Below are 17118 nucleotides of genomic sequence, written 5' to 3'. Positions count from 1 at the left end.
GATGCTGAAAATTCAGCTTTGATCACTGGATATAAATTATATTTTAAAGTATATTAAAATAGAAAACCATAATTTTAAATTGTAATAATATTTCACAATATTATTGTTTTTTCTGTATTTATTATGAAATAAATGAAGCCTTAATGAGCATAAGAGACTTCGTTCAAAAACATTAAAAATAGTAATTTTTCCAAACTTTTGACTGGTAGTGTATATATTAAAAAATAAGTTGTTTTCTTTATGAAAAATATAATTTTATAATTTTACCAAGAAATGTTTTTTGTGAGATTCATTCTTTAAACAAATATACAAATAAAAAGAAGGATGAAGTTCAGAATGCAAGAGGACAGAGCTGTGAAAAAGAAATGAACATGAAGAAATAGAGATTATTTTAAACTCCTCGTTCTTTCAGTCGAGTGTTTAGCAGCTATAAAAGCTGGAGTGTGTGTTATTCCCACTCCTTCAGCGCCGAACATCTGATTCAGGTTTTTCAGCTCACAAACGTGTGTGTGTGTGTGTGATCTAGGAGTCCAACAGTGACTCAAAATGACCATCATAGTATGAGTAACAAAGTTTGTGACTGATGTTGCCTTGACAAAGCTTAAAAAAGGACATTCCTAGCATTGCTTGAATGCTTCTCACATGATTGATTGGATCAGACTGAAAAGACACAGTATAGTGAGTCAGAACTGTCTGAGTTTGTCTCAATTTAGTCTCAGAAGATGAAAGTTAAAATAGTAGATCAGTACGTTGAGTCTGTCAAACAGTAACAGTATAACATCATCCAGAGAAATAAACACTTCAAAAATAAAAATACTTTTTCTCTCTCTCTTTTCCCCACCAAAAAGTGCATGAAAAATCTGGGTTTTACTTGTTCAGTCTAAAAACAGTCAAACTACTTCAACAAAACAGACGCAGATACTGATCGCTCGAGTCACTCGAGCACCGGTCAAAAGCGTGGGATCATGAAGATGTTTAATGTTTCTGAAAGAGTCTCTTCTGTGGAAACTGATACATTTTATTCTTCAGGATTCTATGATGAACAGAAAGATCTGATTTGAAATAGAATCTTCTGATACATTCTAAATGTCTTTACTGTCACTTTTGATTTAATGCATCCTTGATGAATAAAAGTAATCATTTCTTTTAAATCAGCATATTATATATAAAATCAACATATTAGAATGATTTCTGAAGGAGTAATGATGCTGAAAATCCAGCTTTGATCACAGGAATAAATTAAACTTTACTATATATTCACATAGAAAACAGCTGATTTACACTGGAATAATATTTCACTGTTTTTACTGTATTTATGATCAAACGAACACAGCCTTGGTGAGCAGAAGAGACTCTTATGAAGTCATAATGACTCCAGACTCTTGGCCAGTAAGGGTGACGTTGCTCAGCAGTATCTCCGTCTCATCGTGTCACGCCTGTTCTGGACTGGTTTGTGACGCGCCCTGCTGGTTTCGTCATATTTCATCATATCTCTCTCTCTCTCTCTAGTCTATCTGGCATTAGATCCGATCTGACCTGCAGCTTCAGTGTCCGGATCTTCTCTAGAGGTTTAGTTCCCTCATTTAAACCCACAACTACCCCGAGAATAAACACTACGACTCGTTTCTGTGTGTGTTGGAGTGTTTCCATGCGTTTATCCGGCCAGTTTGCTGGCGAGTGCGCCGGGTTTCCTCTGAGGAAGATCCTGCGGTGTGGGAATATGGTCTCCGGTCACCAGCTTCTCTTCAGGTCCGGCCGCCAACACATGTTTGCTCTTCGTTTTGGCTTTTGCCATGTTATAATCGCCCGAGTCAAAGTACTTTTGCTAGAAGAGAAGATATTTACATGCATTATTCACACAGATGACAAAAACATGCTCTAAGTTTTGCTTAGATTACATTATTTTTGCACTAACGTTATTAAAGACCAGATAACACTGAATGAATGTTCTATTAACGTTACTGGAGGAACGTTTGTGCATAGAACGATCCCTACTCACTCCTTTCTGTAGTCTCTTCATCAGAAAGTCAGAACCGCCTGGTTTCTGTCCCAGATTTGGATATTTTGCCTTCAGTTTGGCCTCTTCAGACAGGATTGGGTTACAGATCTTTTCTGGAGAATCCTGCAAATACACGTTTTATTACTTTTATTTGTTATTTTACAGTTACTATCGTTTTAAAATGATGTTATTGTGAAGCTGATCTGTATTGTATAAAGCGCTGTATTAATAAATGTGACTTGACTATTTTGATTAATTTATGCTGCATTGTGATTTCTTTGTTTCATAAAAGGATTAAACTCCAACACCTGATTTGAATGAACCTAACAAATAAGTTTGGGCTAAAACGATTTCATAAAAGGTAAGTGAAGTTAATGCAATCCTGCTAATTTGATCCAGGTCAAGATAATTGCGCATGCACGCTTTTCTTAAAGGGACAGTTCACCTAAAAATGACATTTCTGTCATCATTTACTCACCCTCAGGTTGTTCCAAACCTGTAGGCATGTGACGGTATCAAATTTTCATTTTGCAATTAATTGCTGAAGCTTTTATGACGGTATACGGTATTATCACGATATTGAAATTAGATGCAAAAAAAAGTGTTGTCAGTAAAACAGGTTTAAGAACTCTTTTTGTAATAAAAAACTCTGAATGTTTAAATACAATAATACAATACACAAAAAAATATATAAAGTAAAATTTTCAAACAGATTAAAGTGCAAAAGAATTATAAAGAACAACAGGAAACACTTTACAATAAGATCTCATTATTTAATGCATTAACTAAGATTGAGCAACAGCTACATTTGTTACAGAAAGTGTTATTTTTTGTTAATGTTAGTTAAGAAACACAACTGATCATTGTTAGTTTGATCTCAGGTCCATTAAATAAGTTCTTTTGATTTTAGTAATGTTATTAAACAGTAATTAAGAAATTAACAATAATTAATGCTTTATAAGTATGTTTCATGGTCAGTTTGGTAATAATGAATTAATATGTTAACTAATGAAGCCATATATCTTAAAGTTTTACTGAACAATAACAAATAATCAGAACATTTCTAATCATTAGGGAATCTTGTAGTCCAGATTAAAATATAAAAATGTTTAAGTTTGAAAATAAATAGCCTATTAAGTCTTTAAGTATTTGGTGCTGTGATGAACAACATTGAGATTACAAAAAATGAATGTTTGAGGCATTAGCAGTTGCTTTGTTTGCGGGGTTTCCGGGGTAACCGCTGTATTTCTGCTGTTCCATCAGCGCCCTCTGCTGTCAGAGAGTGAGCGTGCGCTTTCATTCAGCGCGTCTCCTTTCAGCCATGTGCTTCTCATGCATGTTGGGCTTGTTTAAATCTGAACGCAGAATACAGCGGTGTTGTGCATTTGATACGGTTGATGGGGAAAATATTCTTAAATGCATTATAAAAATTTTAATAATTGCTAATAAATTATTATTTACAGTATTTTGAAATGCCCACGATAACAATATCGTGCATATTCATTATCGTGATATATCGCATATATGTCTATGAACCTGTATACATTTCTTTGTATTGCTCAAGGATGCAAAGGAAGATATTTTGGAGAAAGTTTGTAACCAGGCTGCTTTGGGCCACCATTGACTCCCATAGTAGGAAAAAAAATACCATGGAAGTCAATGGTGGCCCAAAGCGGCCGGGTTTTAAAGGTTCTTAAAAATATCTTCCTTTGAGTTCAACAGAACAAATAAATTTATACAGGTTTGGAACAAGTTTAGGGTGATGAAATGATGACAGAATTTTCATTTTTGGGTGAACTGTCCCTTTAAGCAGCCCTAGAGGTCGATCATGGATCAAATCGATCCACCACAGCATACATTTTGTGCTATTTTATGCATTTGAGACATGATGTTTTCCTCAGTGCGTAACTTACATTTCACAGGTTTATTCTCCATCTGTAAATGTTAGAAAGTCATGCAAATATTTCCATTTTGCTGCTAAACTTCCTAAGTCTGACTAATCAAAATAAGCCCGGCTTGTATTCTAATCTTGTCTAATGAAATGTCCTCAGAAATGTAATTTCTTCATTCCATGGTCTAAAAAATGTCGATATTCAGAGGGAATTGTTGTTTATTGTGTTTTGTGCTGCTTTTATATTGATGGAGATACATTTCGACGGAAAGCAAAAATAAAAAATTAAGATAAAACGGAACAAACTTCATAAAGGTGCAAATAATCATTAAAAAATACACACGCACAAAAAGAGTTTACATTTGAGGACGTATGCTGCATGAAAACAAACACCGACCAATAGGAGTGAATATCTATGTGATTGATGGGCTGATCGACCAATCAGAGCGAGGATATCCTCGCAGCGTGGGCGTGATCCGTTAAGTCACGATTTCTCTCTATTCCTGTCATTAAATACAGTAAATACAGTAAATACAGTTAAAGTCACGGATCGGGTTTTAAATGGCTGGTTCTTAGTGTTTGTGTTGTTTCGCGCATCACACCTGCTTCTCTTCGGACTCCAGCTCCGGTGTGTCGGTGTCCGGATTCTCTGACATGATTCCCCGCGACAGAAACACTGAAAATAACACGATTCTCCGTCAATAACAACGCGAAGTTACTGCAGCAGGCGCGATTATTGCAATATCGCCTCAACTAACACCAAAATGGCGAATGACGCATCTTAGTGACGTAATCGGCACGTACGGGATCACAGTGAAAGTGGCCAATGAGAGCGCGGCGTGATTACGTAAATGATTTAACTTGATTTTATTTTTCATACCCGTATCCCTTTTTCTAGTGTACTGTATATTTATATTATATCTATTATATTTAGTTTTTCTCTGAACTTATAAAATACTCCTGTCACAGATGTACATAATGCGCTGACCGCCGCGTGATGGCGCTGTTTGTTTAGTCAAAACACACATGATGTTTGTACATTTATCAAAATCACAAAATGTATGATTAAATAATAATATATAATTTTAATATTTTTATTTATTTATTTAATTTTTTATATAAGGTTTATATATACATTTGAATAAAAAGTGCAAGGTTTGAGGTAGAACAATGACAACATTTAATATTATGAAGAGCCTGACATCTTGGCTTCACATGAAGGTAATAAACTTGTTAGATGAGAATTTTTGCAGGTGTTTGATTTGAAATAAAAGCCTCCGGTTTGTTGATGTGGATCCTGGATCCGGCTGGCAGAACAGGTGCGTCGAGAGTTCTTATTGGAGGAGAGGCGCTGGAGCTCATCCTGATTGGCTGAGCTGTCAGAGGGGCGTGTCCAGGTGTAGCGCTGCACAGGTTTAGTCCGCTGGCGAGCGCACAGGGAAGTGAATTCAGTCTCCTGACAAAAATCTCATATTGGACTGAAATTGAGGTTTTGATGACATAAACCGGCAGATGTGGTGAGTGGATGTTGTTAATATGTATGTTAGAGACACTGATTAATGTAAATATCATTAAAGAGAAGCTGAACTGCTAGAATCTTTCTGAACATATTTAATTTAAGACATAATTATTCATGTGTTGGAGTGGAAAATCAAGAGCATAGATTACTGTGTGGTAAAGATGGTGTGGATGTTGGTGGAGGTTCTGGTTCTGTTAGTAGGAAGGGATGACCACGTTGACCAAGCGGATCCGGCGGCCGGAGGCTCCAGTGGAGGAGCAGAAGGAGGAGAAGAGAGACTCGGATGAAGAGCAGGACACAGACTCCAAATCACTGAGACTCACACTGATGGAGGAGATCCTGCTGCTGGGACTCAAAGATAAAGAGGTTTCTCACACACACACACACACATACACACACACACACACACACACACACACACACACACACACACACATATCTGGTAATACTGGTCAGGTAGTCTTTCAGGCCTGGAGCTCATGACGTGTGCGTGTCAGGTCTGTGGTGTAGGAACTGTCTTGAGGGTGTTGAATACTTCTCGTGTTATTGTGCAACAATCAGGTTTAACCGGTTAAACGTCTTACATCTCTTTCAGCCTGAATGAGTGACGTTGAGCTGCTCTGATCAGAACACAATAAAACCACAAGAGTGACTGAGTGAAGATTTACACAACATAGATAGATAGATAGATAGATAGATAGATAGATAGATAGACATTCAGATAGATAGACAGACATTCAGATAGATAGATAGACATTCAGATAGATGGATAGATATTCAGATAGACATTCAGATAGACAGATATTCAGATAGACATTCAGATAGATAGATATTTAGATAGATATTCAGATAGATAGATAGATATTCAGATAGATAGATAGATAGATAGATATTCAGATAGATAGATAGATATTCAGATAGATAGATATTCAGATAGATAGATAGATATTCAGATAGATAGATAGATAGATATTTAGATAGATATTCAGATAGATAGATATTCAGATAGATAGATAGATATTCAGATAGATAGATAGATAGATATTTAGATAGATATTCAGATAGATAGATATTCAGATAGATAGATAGATATTCAGATAGATAGATAGATATTTAGATAGACATTCCGATAGATAGATATTCAGATAGATAGATAGATAGATAGATAGATATTCAGATAGATAGATATTCAGATAGACATTCAGATAGATAGATATTTAGATAGATATTCAGATAGATAGATAGATATTCAGATAGACATTCAGATAGATAGATATTTAGATAGATAGATAGATATTCAGATAGATAGATAGATATTCAGATAGATAGATAGATAGATAGATAGATAGATATTCAGAAAGATAGATAGATAGATAGATAGATAGATAGATATTCAGATAGATAGATAGATAGATATTCAGATAGATAGATAGATAGATAGATAGATAGATAGATATTCAGATAGATAGATATTCAGATAGACATTCAGATAGATAGATATTTAGATAGACATTCTGATAGATAGATATTCAGATAGATAGATAGATAGATATTCAGATAGATAGATAGATAGATAGATAGATAGATAGATAGATAGATAGATATTCAGATAGATAGATATTCAGATAGACATTCAGATAGATAGATATTTAGATAGATATTCAGATAGATAGATATTTAGATAGATATTCAGATAGATAGATATTCAGATAGATAGATAGATATTCAGATAGATAGATAGATAGATAGATAGATATTCAGATAGATAGATATTCAGATAGACATTCAGATAGATAGATATTTAGATAGATATTCAGATAGATAGATATTTAGATAGATATTCAGATAGATAGATATTCAGATAGATAGATAGATATTCAGATAGATAGATAGATAGATAGATATTCAGATAGATAGATATTCAGATAGACATTCAGATAGATAGATATTTAGATAGATATTCAGATAGATAGATATTTAGATAGATATTCAAATAGATAGATAGATATTCAGATAGATATTCAGATAGATAGATAGATAGATAGATAGATAGATAGATACACTCTAAAAAATGCTGGGTTAAAAACAACCCAAGTTGGGTTGAAAATGGACAAACCCAGCGATTGGGTTGTTTTAACCCAGCGGTTGGGTTAAATGTTTGCCCAACCTGCTGTGTAGTTTTATTTAAACCAACTATTGTTTAAAAATTACTGTATTGCTTAATTAAAATGAACCCAAAGTATGTTGGAAATGAACATTTATTAATGTTCAATGAATAATTATTAAACAATAAACATTTATTAAATTGCTTATTAATAAATTTATATTAATAAACTATTAAACTATTAAATTTATATTAATAAAATATTAAAGCTTATTAATAAACATTCACCTTTTGTCTATTATTGTTGCCTCTAATTGCATCTGGTTTTTCATTTCCCAACTATTTTGGGTTCATTTTAAGCTAGCCATATAGCAATTTTTAAACAATAGTTGGTTTAAATAAAACTACCCAGCAGGTTGGGCAAACATTTAACCCAACCGCTGGGTTAAAACAACCCAATCGCTTGGTTTGTCCATTTTCAACCCAACTTGGGTTGTTTTTAACCCAGCATTTTTTAGAGTGTAGATAGATAGATAGATAGATAGATAGATAGATAAAGAAAGAAATCAGGGCTAAAATCCTGTAGTTTGAACTCTGAAGTCTCGTTTCCATTGAAATTACCCAGAACAGTTTGTCCAGGAACTTTTTCCCCCAGAACTGTCTCTGTCTGTGTTTCCACTGCGGTCTGAAGTAATGTGGAGTTTAGGTAAATTAGTCCGGTGATTTTAGACTGTGCGCAACTTTTCAGTTCCCGCTGGATTTCGTCCTCCACATAATAAAGCCTGAACCTCGTCGTCGGTCCATCGGTCTTATTTCTCAACTCCATTGTTGATTCGAATATCAAACAACTCTTACTGCACGCACCGCAACAGACTTAAATCAATAAAATGCTGCGTGAACTCAACCAATCAGCATGTTCAGTGCCCAAGCCCCGCCCCTGAAAGTTCTGGGACTACCTCGTGAGCAGGGACTTTCTGAGGGGAAAGTTTTACCTGGAGCTTTATTTAGACTCTGGTTCCTGTGGTCGAGCTCCACCCCAAAGTCCCCTCGTTCCTGATTCCACAGCTGAAGAGATCCAAACTTCCACCGGCATTAATATCAGCACAAAAACTGTGCGGCGGGAACTTCACGGAGTGTGTTTCCATTGACTGAGCAGCTGCATATAAGCTTCACATCTCCATAAACTGGACTCTGGAGCAGCAGAAACCCGCTTCTCTGATGGGCGAGTCTATGATTGGCGGATGCCAGGAGAAAATCACCTGCCTGACTGTAAAGTGTGCAGGATGATGGGATGAGCAGGGAATCTTAATGCTTCGGCCTATCAAGACATTTTGGACGATGCCGTGTGGGGCACTTTTTATATTCCTGTGCTTCAGTGCACACAGTGAGGTCCATAAACACATGGCTGGTGTGGAAGATCTTGACTGTCCCACACAGAGTCCTGACCTCAACCCATCCAATCCTTTGGATGAACTGGAATGAGGAAAATCCCCACAGAAACGCTCCAAAATCCTGTGAGGCTGTTATAGCTGCAAAGGGGGTCCAACTCCATATTAATTAGTTATTACAGTTTCTGTTGGTGTAACGGTCAGCTGTCCCAACACTTTTGTCCATATAGTGTAGATAGATGGACAGACGGATATATAGATGGATGGATGAATGGATATATAGTTAGACAGATGGATATGTATTGTATTCTGCTGTGAGCTCTGCAGGTGTGTCTCTGTCTGCGTCTATTGTTGTGTAAAATCTCTGAGCAAACTTCCTTGTTAGTGATTATAAAACTTCCTTTGTTTGAGTGTGTGTGTGTGTGTGTGTGTGTGTGTGTGTGTGTGTGTGTGTGTGTGTGTGTGTGTGATGATTATTTCAGTCCGTGTTCTGCTGGAAGCAGCTCGTCATCCTTTAGTTTTCCTCTTTGCATCTCCTTGACTTCTACTAGGTTTACTTTTCTCTGTTGTTTAATCATTTACTGAAGAAACCGTTTTATTGGGCAAGTAACGTCAGAGTTTTTGTTCTTTCCTGTTTCAGTTGCAGCTGGTTTACATTCGTTGCAACATCAACATGGTGCAGTTTGTTCTGCCGTTCCTCACCAGCATTATTTGGTGTCCTTTATTGAACTATAGAACAGACCAAAATATGTCTCAATAAAGACTGTTGCTTTAATTAAAATCCAGAGGAAAATTAAAGTGGAAAAGCCAGTGAAGAACACTTCATCTCCATGTCACAATATAGGACGATTTTCTACAAGTTTTCTCTCTCTCTCTCTCTCTGCTCTTCATCACGTGATGTTGATCTGTGTGTCTGATCCGCAGGGATACACGTCCTTCTGGAACGACAGCATCTCGTCAGGTCTGCGCGGCTGTATTCTGGTGGAGCTGACGCTGAGAGGACGCATTCACCTGGAGCCACAGAGCTCCCGCCGCAGGAAACTGCTGGACCGCAAGGTGAACGCAACACTGATGCATTCTGGGAGTAGAGCAGCCGACAGAGAGAGAGAGATGTCAATCATCAGCAGGAGATTTAGTTGAGGAAAATACAATCCCAACGACTCCAGCTTCTCTCAAAGTTCTGAACAAACGTTCTTCCAGTAATGTTCGTTTCTGGCCTTTAATAATGTTCTCAAAACACAAAAACATTATTTATACATCGTTCATGAAGTGTTTTTACTTTTTTTGCGACTTGTTTCAGAACATTTTAAACATTTAGAGATATTATTCCAATATAAATCCTTAATTGTTCCAATCTTTTGACCGGTAGTGTAGCTCAGATTATCCTGTAAACTGCAATAATCAGGAATCTCTGAACAGCTGAATTTAAGTGTTCAGCAGCTCAAGGAAACACGAATGCAAATGTTCCTGAGCTTAAACACACATTGCAACACACCTTATCTCAGGTGTGGGTGTGTGAAAGACTCTTCCACAGAAGCTCCTTCATCTTATTGTCTGAGTGACTATAGAGAGATAATGAGAAACTGAACCCGCCCGACCGGATGCGTTACTGTCTCACTGTCGGAGCAATCTCAGCTCGTTTGCATCTATAAACCCTGAAGAGCATTCAGAGGTCGAGACGGAAACAATGTCTGCAGTATATTCAAAACACATTCAGATCAACATTCAGATATTTTTTAATGTGATTGTTTACCAGTTCAAAACCTGTTTTCATCATCCAGCAGGTGAAAATGTCTATTCAACAACATTTCTAAGAGTTCAGCTTGACTCTTTCTGTCATCAACTACATTCACTCTGTAATCAAACGAACTGCATGATTGTTCTATTATACTGTATATATGAAGCTTGTTTCTGCCATGCAATAAAGAATAAAAAAGGTAATTGTTTTTATCCCGCAGTTCTGACTATTTTTGTTGAAAGTCAGAATTGTGAGATAAAAAGTCACATATTCTCTTTTATGTTTTATTCCGTGGCAGAAATAATCTTCCATAATTGTGAGAGTAATCTTAGAATTAATGGTGTTAAATAAGCAGTTGAAGTTGTCTGTGAAGGAAAGACAGACGAGGACACGTCGCTTCGGTCTCGTCTCTAATGTGAAGTCACTCCGGATCGTGCGGTTTTTCACAGCGTTCAAACTCTATCATTAATAATTTACACGTTAAAAATGAGTATGTGCTTTTGTTACTTTCAGAAGCTTTAGAATGAAACCAGGTTAATTCAGACATTTTAATTTTTGTCAAAATACTTGCAAGTGAAACGTGTCTAATACAACTGAAGAAAGTGTTATAAATGAAAACTGTTTTTATTTTAAACTGTGAACAGATGTCGTCAAACTGGTCACTCAAGAATTGTGTATTTATTAAACGATCAAGAACTACCAGTATGTGGTGATAATTTATTGAAATGTCCTGCTTTAGATGATATTAGACTACAAATTTACTCAGAAATTTGATTTATGGGCATTTTTAAAAATGTGACTCTGGACCACAAAACCAGTCATAAGGGTCAGTTTTTTGAAATTGAGATTTATACATTGTCTGAAAGCTGAATAAGTAAGCTTTCCATTGTTTTCCATTGTTATGATAGGACAATATTTGGCCGAGATACAGTCATTTGAAAATCTGGAATCTGAGGGTGCGAAAATATCAAAATATTAAGAAAATCGCCTTTTAAAGTTGTCCAAATGAAGTCCTTAGCAATGCATATCCACTCACAAAAAATATTTTTTTGATATATTTACAGTAGGAAATTTACAAAATAACTTCATGAAACATGATCTTTACTTAATATCCTAATGATTTTTGGCATAAAAGAAAAATTGATCATTTTGACCCATATAGTATTGTTGGCTCTTGCTACACATATACCCGTGCGACTGATTTTGTGCTCCAGGGTCACTAATGGCAAAATTCTAGATTTTCTATTAAATATCAAATGAGAAGAGCTTAAATAATTGCTATATATATTTTTTTATTATTATTATTAATTTTATTTTTTTATTAAATTATCATTATTGTTAATTTTATTTTCTTGTTTGCCATGAAAATAGCTTTTGTTGCTGATATGGTGTTAAATAATAAATAAATAATTCATTTATATATTATTGAGATATTATACTATTATAGTTTTTAATTATTATTTTGAATTAGTTTTTATTTTTGTATTTTCACTTTAAATTTTAGTTAAAGTTTTAGTAATTTTATTGTGTGGTTTTGTCATTTTTATAATTTTTTTAATACAGTTTTTATTCATTTTTATTTAGTTTTAGTTGTTTTAGAACATCACGTTAAACTAAATAAAAATGAGAAATATTGCCTCGGCAACTAGCTGAAATAAAATAAGTTTCAGTTGTTTTAATATAAATATACTTTATTTCAGTTGATTTTTATTTCAAGTATCAAAAATGTTTTAATTTTTATTAATGTTCTGTTTTCCTGATTGATTTCTGCCCAGGTCTTGTTCAAGTCGGCCGCTCCCACCGGTGACGTCCTGCTGGATGAAGCGCTGAAGCACATCAAGAGCACTGAACCGCCGGAGGACGTGGCCAGCTGGATCGAGCTTCTCACAGGTGAGACACACACACACACACACACACACACTGGCTCCGTCCCAAACCCTCGTGAGCGGCTCGCTGTCTCCCTCTAGGGAACGACCTGCTAAACAGCATCCTTTCAAACTGATTTGATCTGAAACACTTCATGGACAGAAACTCACCACACTAATGCTGCCCCTGTGATGCCTAAAAGTGTTGTCTAGGTAGGGAGCTCTTAAGGATTGGAACAGAGCCTTAAAGGTGCCATAGAACATCTTTATAAAATGTAATATAAGTCTAAGGTGTCCCCTGAATGTGTCTGTGAAGTTTCAGCTCAAAATACCCCATCGATGTTTTTTTAATTCATTTTTTTAACTGCCTATTTTGGGGCATCATTAACTATGCACCGATTCAGGCTGCGGCCCCTTTAAATCTCGCGCTCCCCGCCCACGGAGCTCGCGCTATACATATTAATGAGCCCGACTGTTTCGTAACAGTCGGTGTTGTGTTGAGATTCGCCTGTTCTTCAGAGGTCTTTGAGACTTTTTTGAGTTTGAGACTCACTGTATGTCATTTCCATGTACTGAACACTTGTTATTTAACTATGCCAAGATAAATTCAATTTTTAATTCTAGGGCACCTTTAAAATCAACTTTAGACCAGGAAGAAACAAGGAATGACAGTATTTCTGTCTTAATTTTCAGTGCAAACATCTGTTCATTCTTAAATCAAGATACTTTTACTGGAGAAGCATTTTTTTTGTTTTTTTGTTTTGTTAACAGTGAAATATTATTACAAGTTGAAACAGCTGTTTTCTGTGGGAATATACAGTATGTCTCATCATTTAGATATTTAGACAGAAGCACAGAGGAAGACTGCGGTGTGAAGCGTCTTCACGAGTGTCTGATGTTTGTTTTCAGGCGAGACCTGGAACCCGCTGAAGCTGCACTTCCAGATCCGGAACGTCCGCGAGCGCCTGGCCAAGAATCTGGTGGAGAAGGGCGTCCTGACCACGGAGAAGCAGAACTTCCTGCTGTTCGACATGACCACGCACCCGGTGACGGACAGCAGCGAGAAGGAGCGTCTGGTGCAGCGTCTGCAGGACAGTCTGCTGGAGCGCTGGACCAACGACTCGCGCCGCATGAGCCGCCGGGTGCTGGCGCTGATCCTGCTGGCCCACATCTCAGACGTGCTGGAGAACGCGCTCTCAACGCTGCCCGATGACCGCTACGAATTGGCCTACTCGCACTCGCAAAGCCTGCTGGACGCCGACCCCGACCTGGAGAGCGCCAGGGTCACGAGCCCCGCGGACGAGATGATCTGGGCCGTGCTGGCCGCGTTTAAAAAGTCCTGAGAGAACTAGAACACCAACCTGTCCTGGACTGAAACTGACCTCAAGTGACTCACTTCGAGCACTACTTCAGATTTTTTTAAATCGACATTTATGTGATGAAAGTCAACTTTGTTCCCTCGTTTTACTAACTTGTGGTCATGTTGTAATAATGCATTCCCTTATTTTAGTTACATCAAAAAGAGGATACAAAGTAGATCACTGTTTACTAAAACAAGGGAATGAATTCATAAGTTGTGGAAATGATACACAGCAAAATCCCCAGAGTTAAATCAGCTCTGCTCAGAGTACATTTGGTCCCTCTCTAAATAGTGTTAAAGCAACACTGAAGCAGAGTTAGAGTTATTGAGATAATTAAGGGATTATTGAGCGGTAGTGATGAACACCTGCTGTTAACAAGCAGAATCACTGAAGATAATCTACTGAGCTCTTGAGAGATATAATATCTTTTATCTTCAGTTGATTTCATCTAAGACTGTGGCTGAAGTCAGTTGTAGTTCTTGTGTTTCTCTTTTCTTCAGTGATTCTGCTTGTTAACAGCAGGCGTTCATCACTACCGCTCAATCATCACTTAACCAGAGTTAATGTTAATGAGATAATTGAGTGTAACTTTAACACTATTTAGAGCGCCACCATATGGACTCCCAGCAGAGTTCATTTAACTCTGGTGATTTTGCTGTGTATTTTTGTCATGTGTGAGGCTCATAAACAATAGCTGAAATAAAATAAAAAACATAAACTTGTTTAATTTCAGCAAGTTTCCAACATCTCTCATTTTTGTTTGGTTTAACATACTGAAATAACTAAAACTAAAACTGAAATAAAAATCTTTTTCTTTTAAAGCACAGCAAAATTACTAAAACTTTAACAAAAATTTAATATGAAAACAGAAAATATAAAAATCAAATCTAATTAAAAACTTTAATGGTATATCAATTACACTGATAACAACTACATTAGTTGACAATGAACAATACTTTTAATTCATCTTAATTTTACATTTTTTAAGATCAAAAGTCTGTAAACACTAATTAATACACTGTGAACTAACATGAACATCCAAAATGAGCTTTCTCAGTAGGCAGCACAAGCGTAGTGCTGTCTATGTAGGGAGCTGACCAGAGTTTGAACGGAGCCGCTGGTGACAGTGGATGTTTTTCATGTTGTGCAACAAAGGTTCTGTCACTGATGGCTGGCATGTCATGTGACATCTCTTCTTCATCATGTGACACTCTCACTGTCACCATGACAACAGCCTGTTGTGTTGCTCAAGGCTGCGCTGCTCTCTTCCTCTCTGTGTCAGGTGATCCAATAACTTATTCAGTAAATTATACCCAGTTTTTCCAGACAGATTATAAAGTAACTGTCTTAATATTTTTTTAGTAGTTTTTCTTTGCAGTGTAAGATGTTGATGTATATTGTGAAGGATGGTTTGATACGGGTTCAAGACTGTCTCTGCTTTATTTATGTACTGTAACACTAGATCTCCTGTAAACACAGAGAGAACCTCTTCTGCTATAGTGATGTCATTTCCTGGCTGTCAGGATCATCTTGTAGGAGTTTTATGAATTTTCTTGTCATTTGGTTACAGGGTTGAGCACAAATGTGGGAAACAGATAAAAAAAATATATGTAAATAAATTTGTTAATAGTTAAGTAGTTTTTAGTACATAGAATTGAATATAGTTGCTGTTATTTTATTTGTATTATTTTTAATGATTTAGAATATGCCACTGCATGATTTTAGATATTTCTGAGATGGGCTAAAATCACCATTTTACAGGCATTTGATGTTAATTGAGGGTAATTTTACATGTTTAGTTGTACAGATACAGTGACGGCTCAGATTTTCATCACAGTTATGAGTCTCTGTGAATCCACTGCCGTTCGTTATCAATAACATACGAAGGGAAGAAGCTGTTGAAGAGCTGAAAAACTTGATTATTTTGCTGAGCGAGTTTTATGAAGGACTTTATGTTGAGATTAATATGCAGCACAGGATGTTTTTCTCATTTAATGTGTGAATGTTTGATATTCAACTATAATAATAAATTATAGCTGTTTCTCTGTCAGTCCACTGAGTGTTGAATTGAATAAAATGTTTATCATTTTTTCCAGAATTATTTTATTATATTATATATTGTTGTTTTATATATTATATTATATTATTATTTTATTATATATTTTATTGTTTTATATTACATCATATTATATTATTCTATATTATGTTGTGTTATATTGTTTTATATTGCACAGCTGTAAGTTACTTCAGGATCTTCTCCAAAGTCAAAGATCATATGGTCATAAAATATGATTATTTTTCCTTTGATCGCTGATCTTTTAACAGAGCAGCAGAAAAGCTTGATAAACATCTGATATATTGTGTAAGTATTATACATTATTTCCTCTTATGAAGCTGTTTTCATGCATATGATTCATTGGTCAGATTTTGCTGAATTATAGAAATTTCAGCCCACAAGAACAGCAAAACCAGCATGATCACATGATCATTGACTTCTGCTTTTTAATATTGAGCTATAATGATATTCGTCATGCCCTAAACACACATAAAACTTTCTGCATTTGAACGTGGACATTAAAGGGGTAGTTGATTATGATTTGACTTTTTTAACTTTAGTTAGTGTGTAATGTTGCTGTTTGATCATAAACAACATCTGCAAAGTTACGACGCTCAAAGTTCAATGCAAAGAGAGATATTTTCTTTTACAGAAATCACTTTTTAAGGACTACAACGAGCTTCTTCCCCGGTTAGTGACATCACAAACCCTAAAATTTACATAAACCCCGCCCCCGAGAATACGCAACAAAGGGGGCGGGGCCATGTTGGGCTGCTTTAGAGAAGAGGAAGAGTTGTTGTAGTCGAGTGTTGTTGTCATGCCGTCATTTTACGCCGGACTGCTTCACAAACGAGGGTCAATTCAACACAAAAGATGAACATGACGGCACATGCTAGTGGATGAGTTGAATCAACTCCACAGCAACTACATCAATTTATCCACTAACCATTCAGAAACGTCTAAAAGTTGTAACTTCTTCCTGAGTCTCTCCATCAGTGTCGACTCCGGTTTGAACAATGTAAGGCTGAACACTTTCGTCATTTTGGCTGCGTGAGATTCTCCAGCTTTGTTGTTGTTGAGCTGTTAAAGCTCCGCCCTCTTCTGGAAAGCGGAGCTCATTTGCATTTAAAGGGACACACACAAAAACAGCGTGTTTTTGCTCACACCCAAATAGGGGCAAATTTGACAAGCTATAAT

At 36.2% G+C, this 17118-nt stretch overlaps 2 protein-coding genes across 4 annotated transcripts; one reads left to right on the top strand and one right to left on the bottom strand.

The window, feature by feature from the left end:
• Positions 1-678: 678 nt before the first annotated feature.
• Positions 679-4675, bottom strand: ensaa (endosulfine alpha a). Its single transcript, XM_048203387.1, has 3 exons — positions 4493-4675; positions 2000-2122; positions 679-1825 (listed from the first exon to the last, which is right to left on the bottom strand). The coding sequence occupies exons 1-3, from the start codon at positions 4544-4546 to the stop codon at positions 1655-1657; spliced, it is 348 nt and encodes a 115-aa protein (XP_048059344.1). The 5' UTR covers positions 4547-4675; the 3' UTR covers positions 679-1654.
• A 361-nt stretch (positions 4676-5036) lies between these two features.
• golph3l (golgi phosphoprotein 3-like) lies at positions 5037-15915 on the top strand. Of its 3 annotated transcripts, none has more exons than XM_048203385.1 (5): positions 5037-5407; positions 5611-5775; positions 9826-9957; positions 12415-12529; positions 13414-15915. In XM_048203385.1, exons 2-5 carry the CDS (start codon positions 5617-5619, stop codon positions 13845-13847), a joined length of 840 nt encoding a protein of 279 aa, XP_048059342.1. In that variant the 5' UTR covers positions 5037-5407; positions 5611-5616; the 3' UTR covers positions 13848-15915. The 3 variants fall into 3 exon arrangements, with proteins under 3 accessions (XP_048059342.1, XP_048059343.1, XP_048059341.1); XM_048203386.1 differs by having other exon boundaries at positions 5608-5775; XM_048203384.1 differs by having other exon boundaries at positions 5043-5407; positions 5592-5775.
• Positions 15916-17118: the final 1203 nt, after the last annotated feature.

Source organism: Megalobrama amblycephala, linkage group LG9 (assembly GCF_018812025.1).
Source record: "Megalobrama amblycephala isolate DHTTF-2021 linkage group LG9, ASM1881202v1, whole genome shotgun sequence".
In the NCBI taxonomy this organism is placed as follows: domain Eukaryota; kingdom Metazoa; phylum Chordata; class Actinopteri; order Cypriniformes; family Xenocyprididae; genus Megalobrama; species Megalobrama amblycephala.
The sequence above is the reverse complement of the archived record's forward strand: the minus strand, read 5'-3'. Positions and strand labels throughout refer to the sequence as shown.

Bases quoted from the DNA above. Each gene is read 5' to 3' on its own strand.
- ensaa (XM_048203387.1), bottom strand. From the start codon at position 4,546: ATGTCAGAGAATCCGGACACCGACACACCGGAGCTGGAGTCCGAAGAG. The intron at 2,123-4,492 runs GTGTGATGCGCG...GTGTATTTGCAG, and splicing joins TGGAGTCCGAAGAGAAGCAG to GATTCTCCAGAAAAGATCTG. The intron at 1,826-1,999 runs GTGAGTAGGGAT...CTTCTCTTCTAG, and splicing joins TGAAGAGACTACAGAAAGGA to CAAAAGTACTTTGACTCGGG.
- golph3l (XM_048203385.1), top strand. From the start codon at position 5,617: ATGACCACGTTGACCAAGCGGATCCGGCGGCCGGAGGCTCCAGTGGAG. The intron at 5,776-9,825 runs GTTTCTCACACA...TCTGATCCGCAG, and splicing joins TGGGACTCAAAGATAAAGAG to GGATACACGTCCTTCTGGAA. The intron at 9,958-12,414 runs GTGAACGCAACA...ATTTCTGCCCAG, and splicing joins GGAAACTGCTGGACCGCAAG to GTCTTGTTCAAGTCGGCCGC.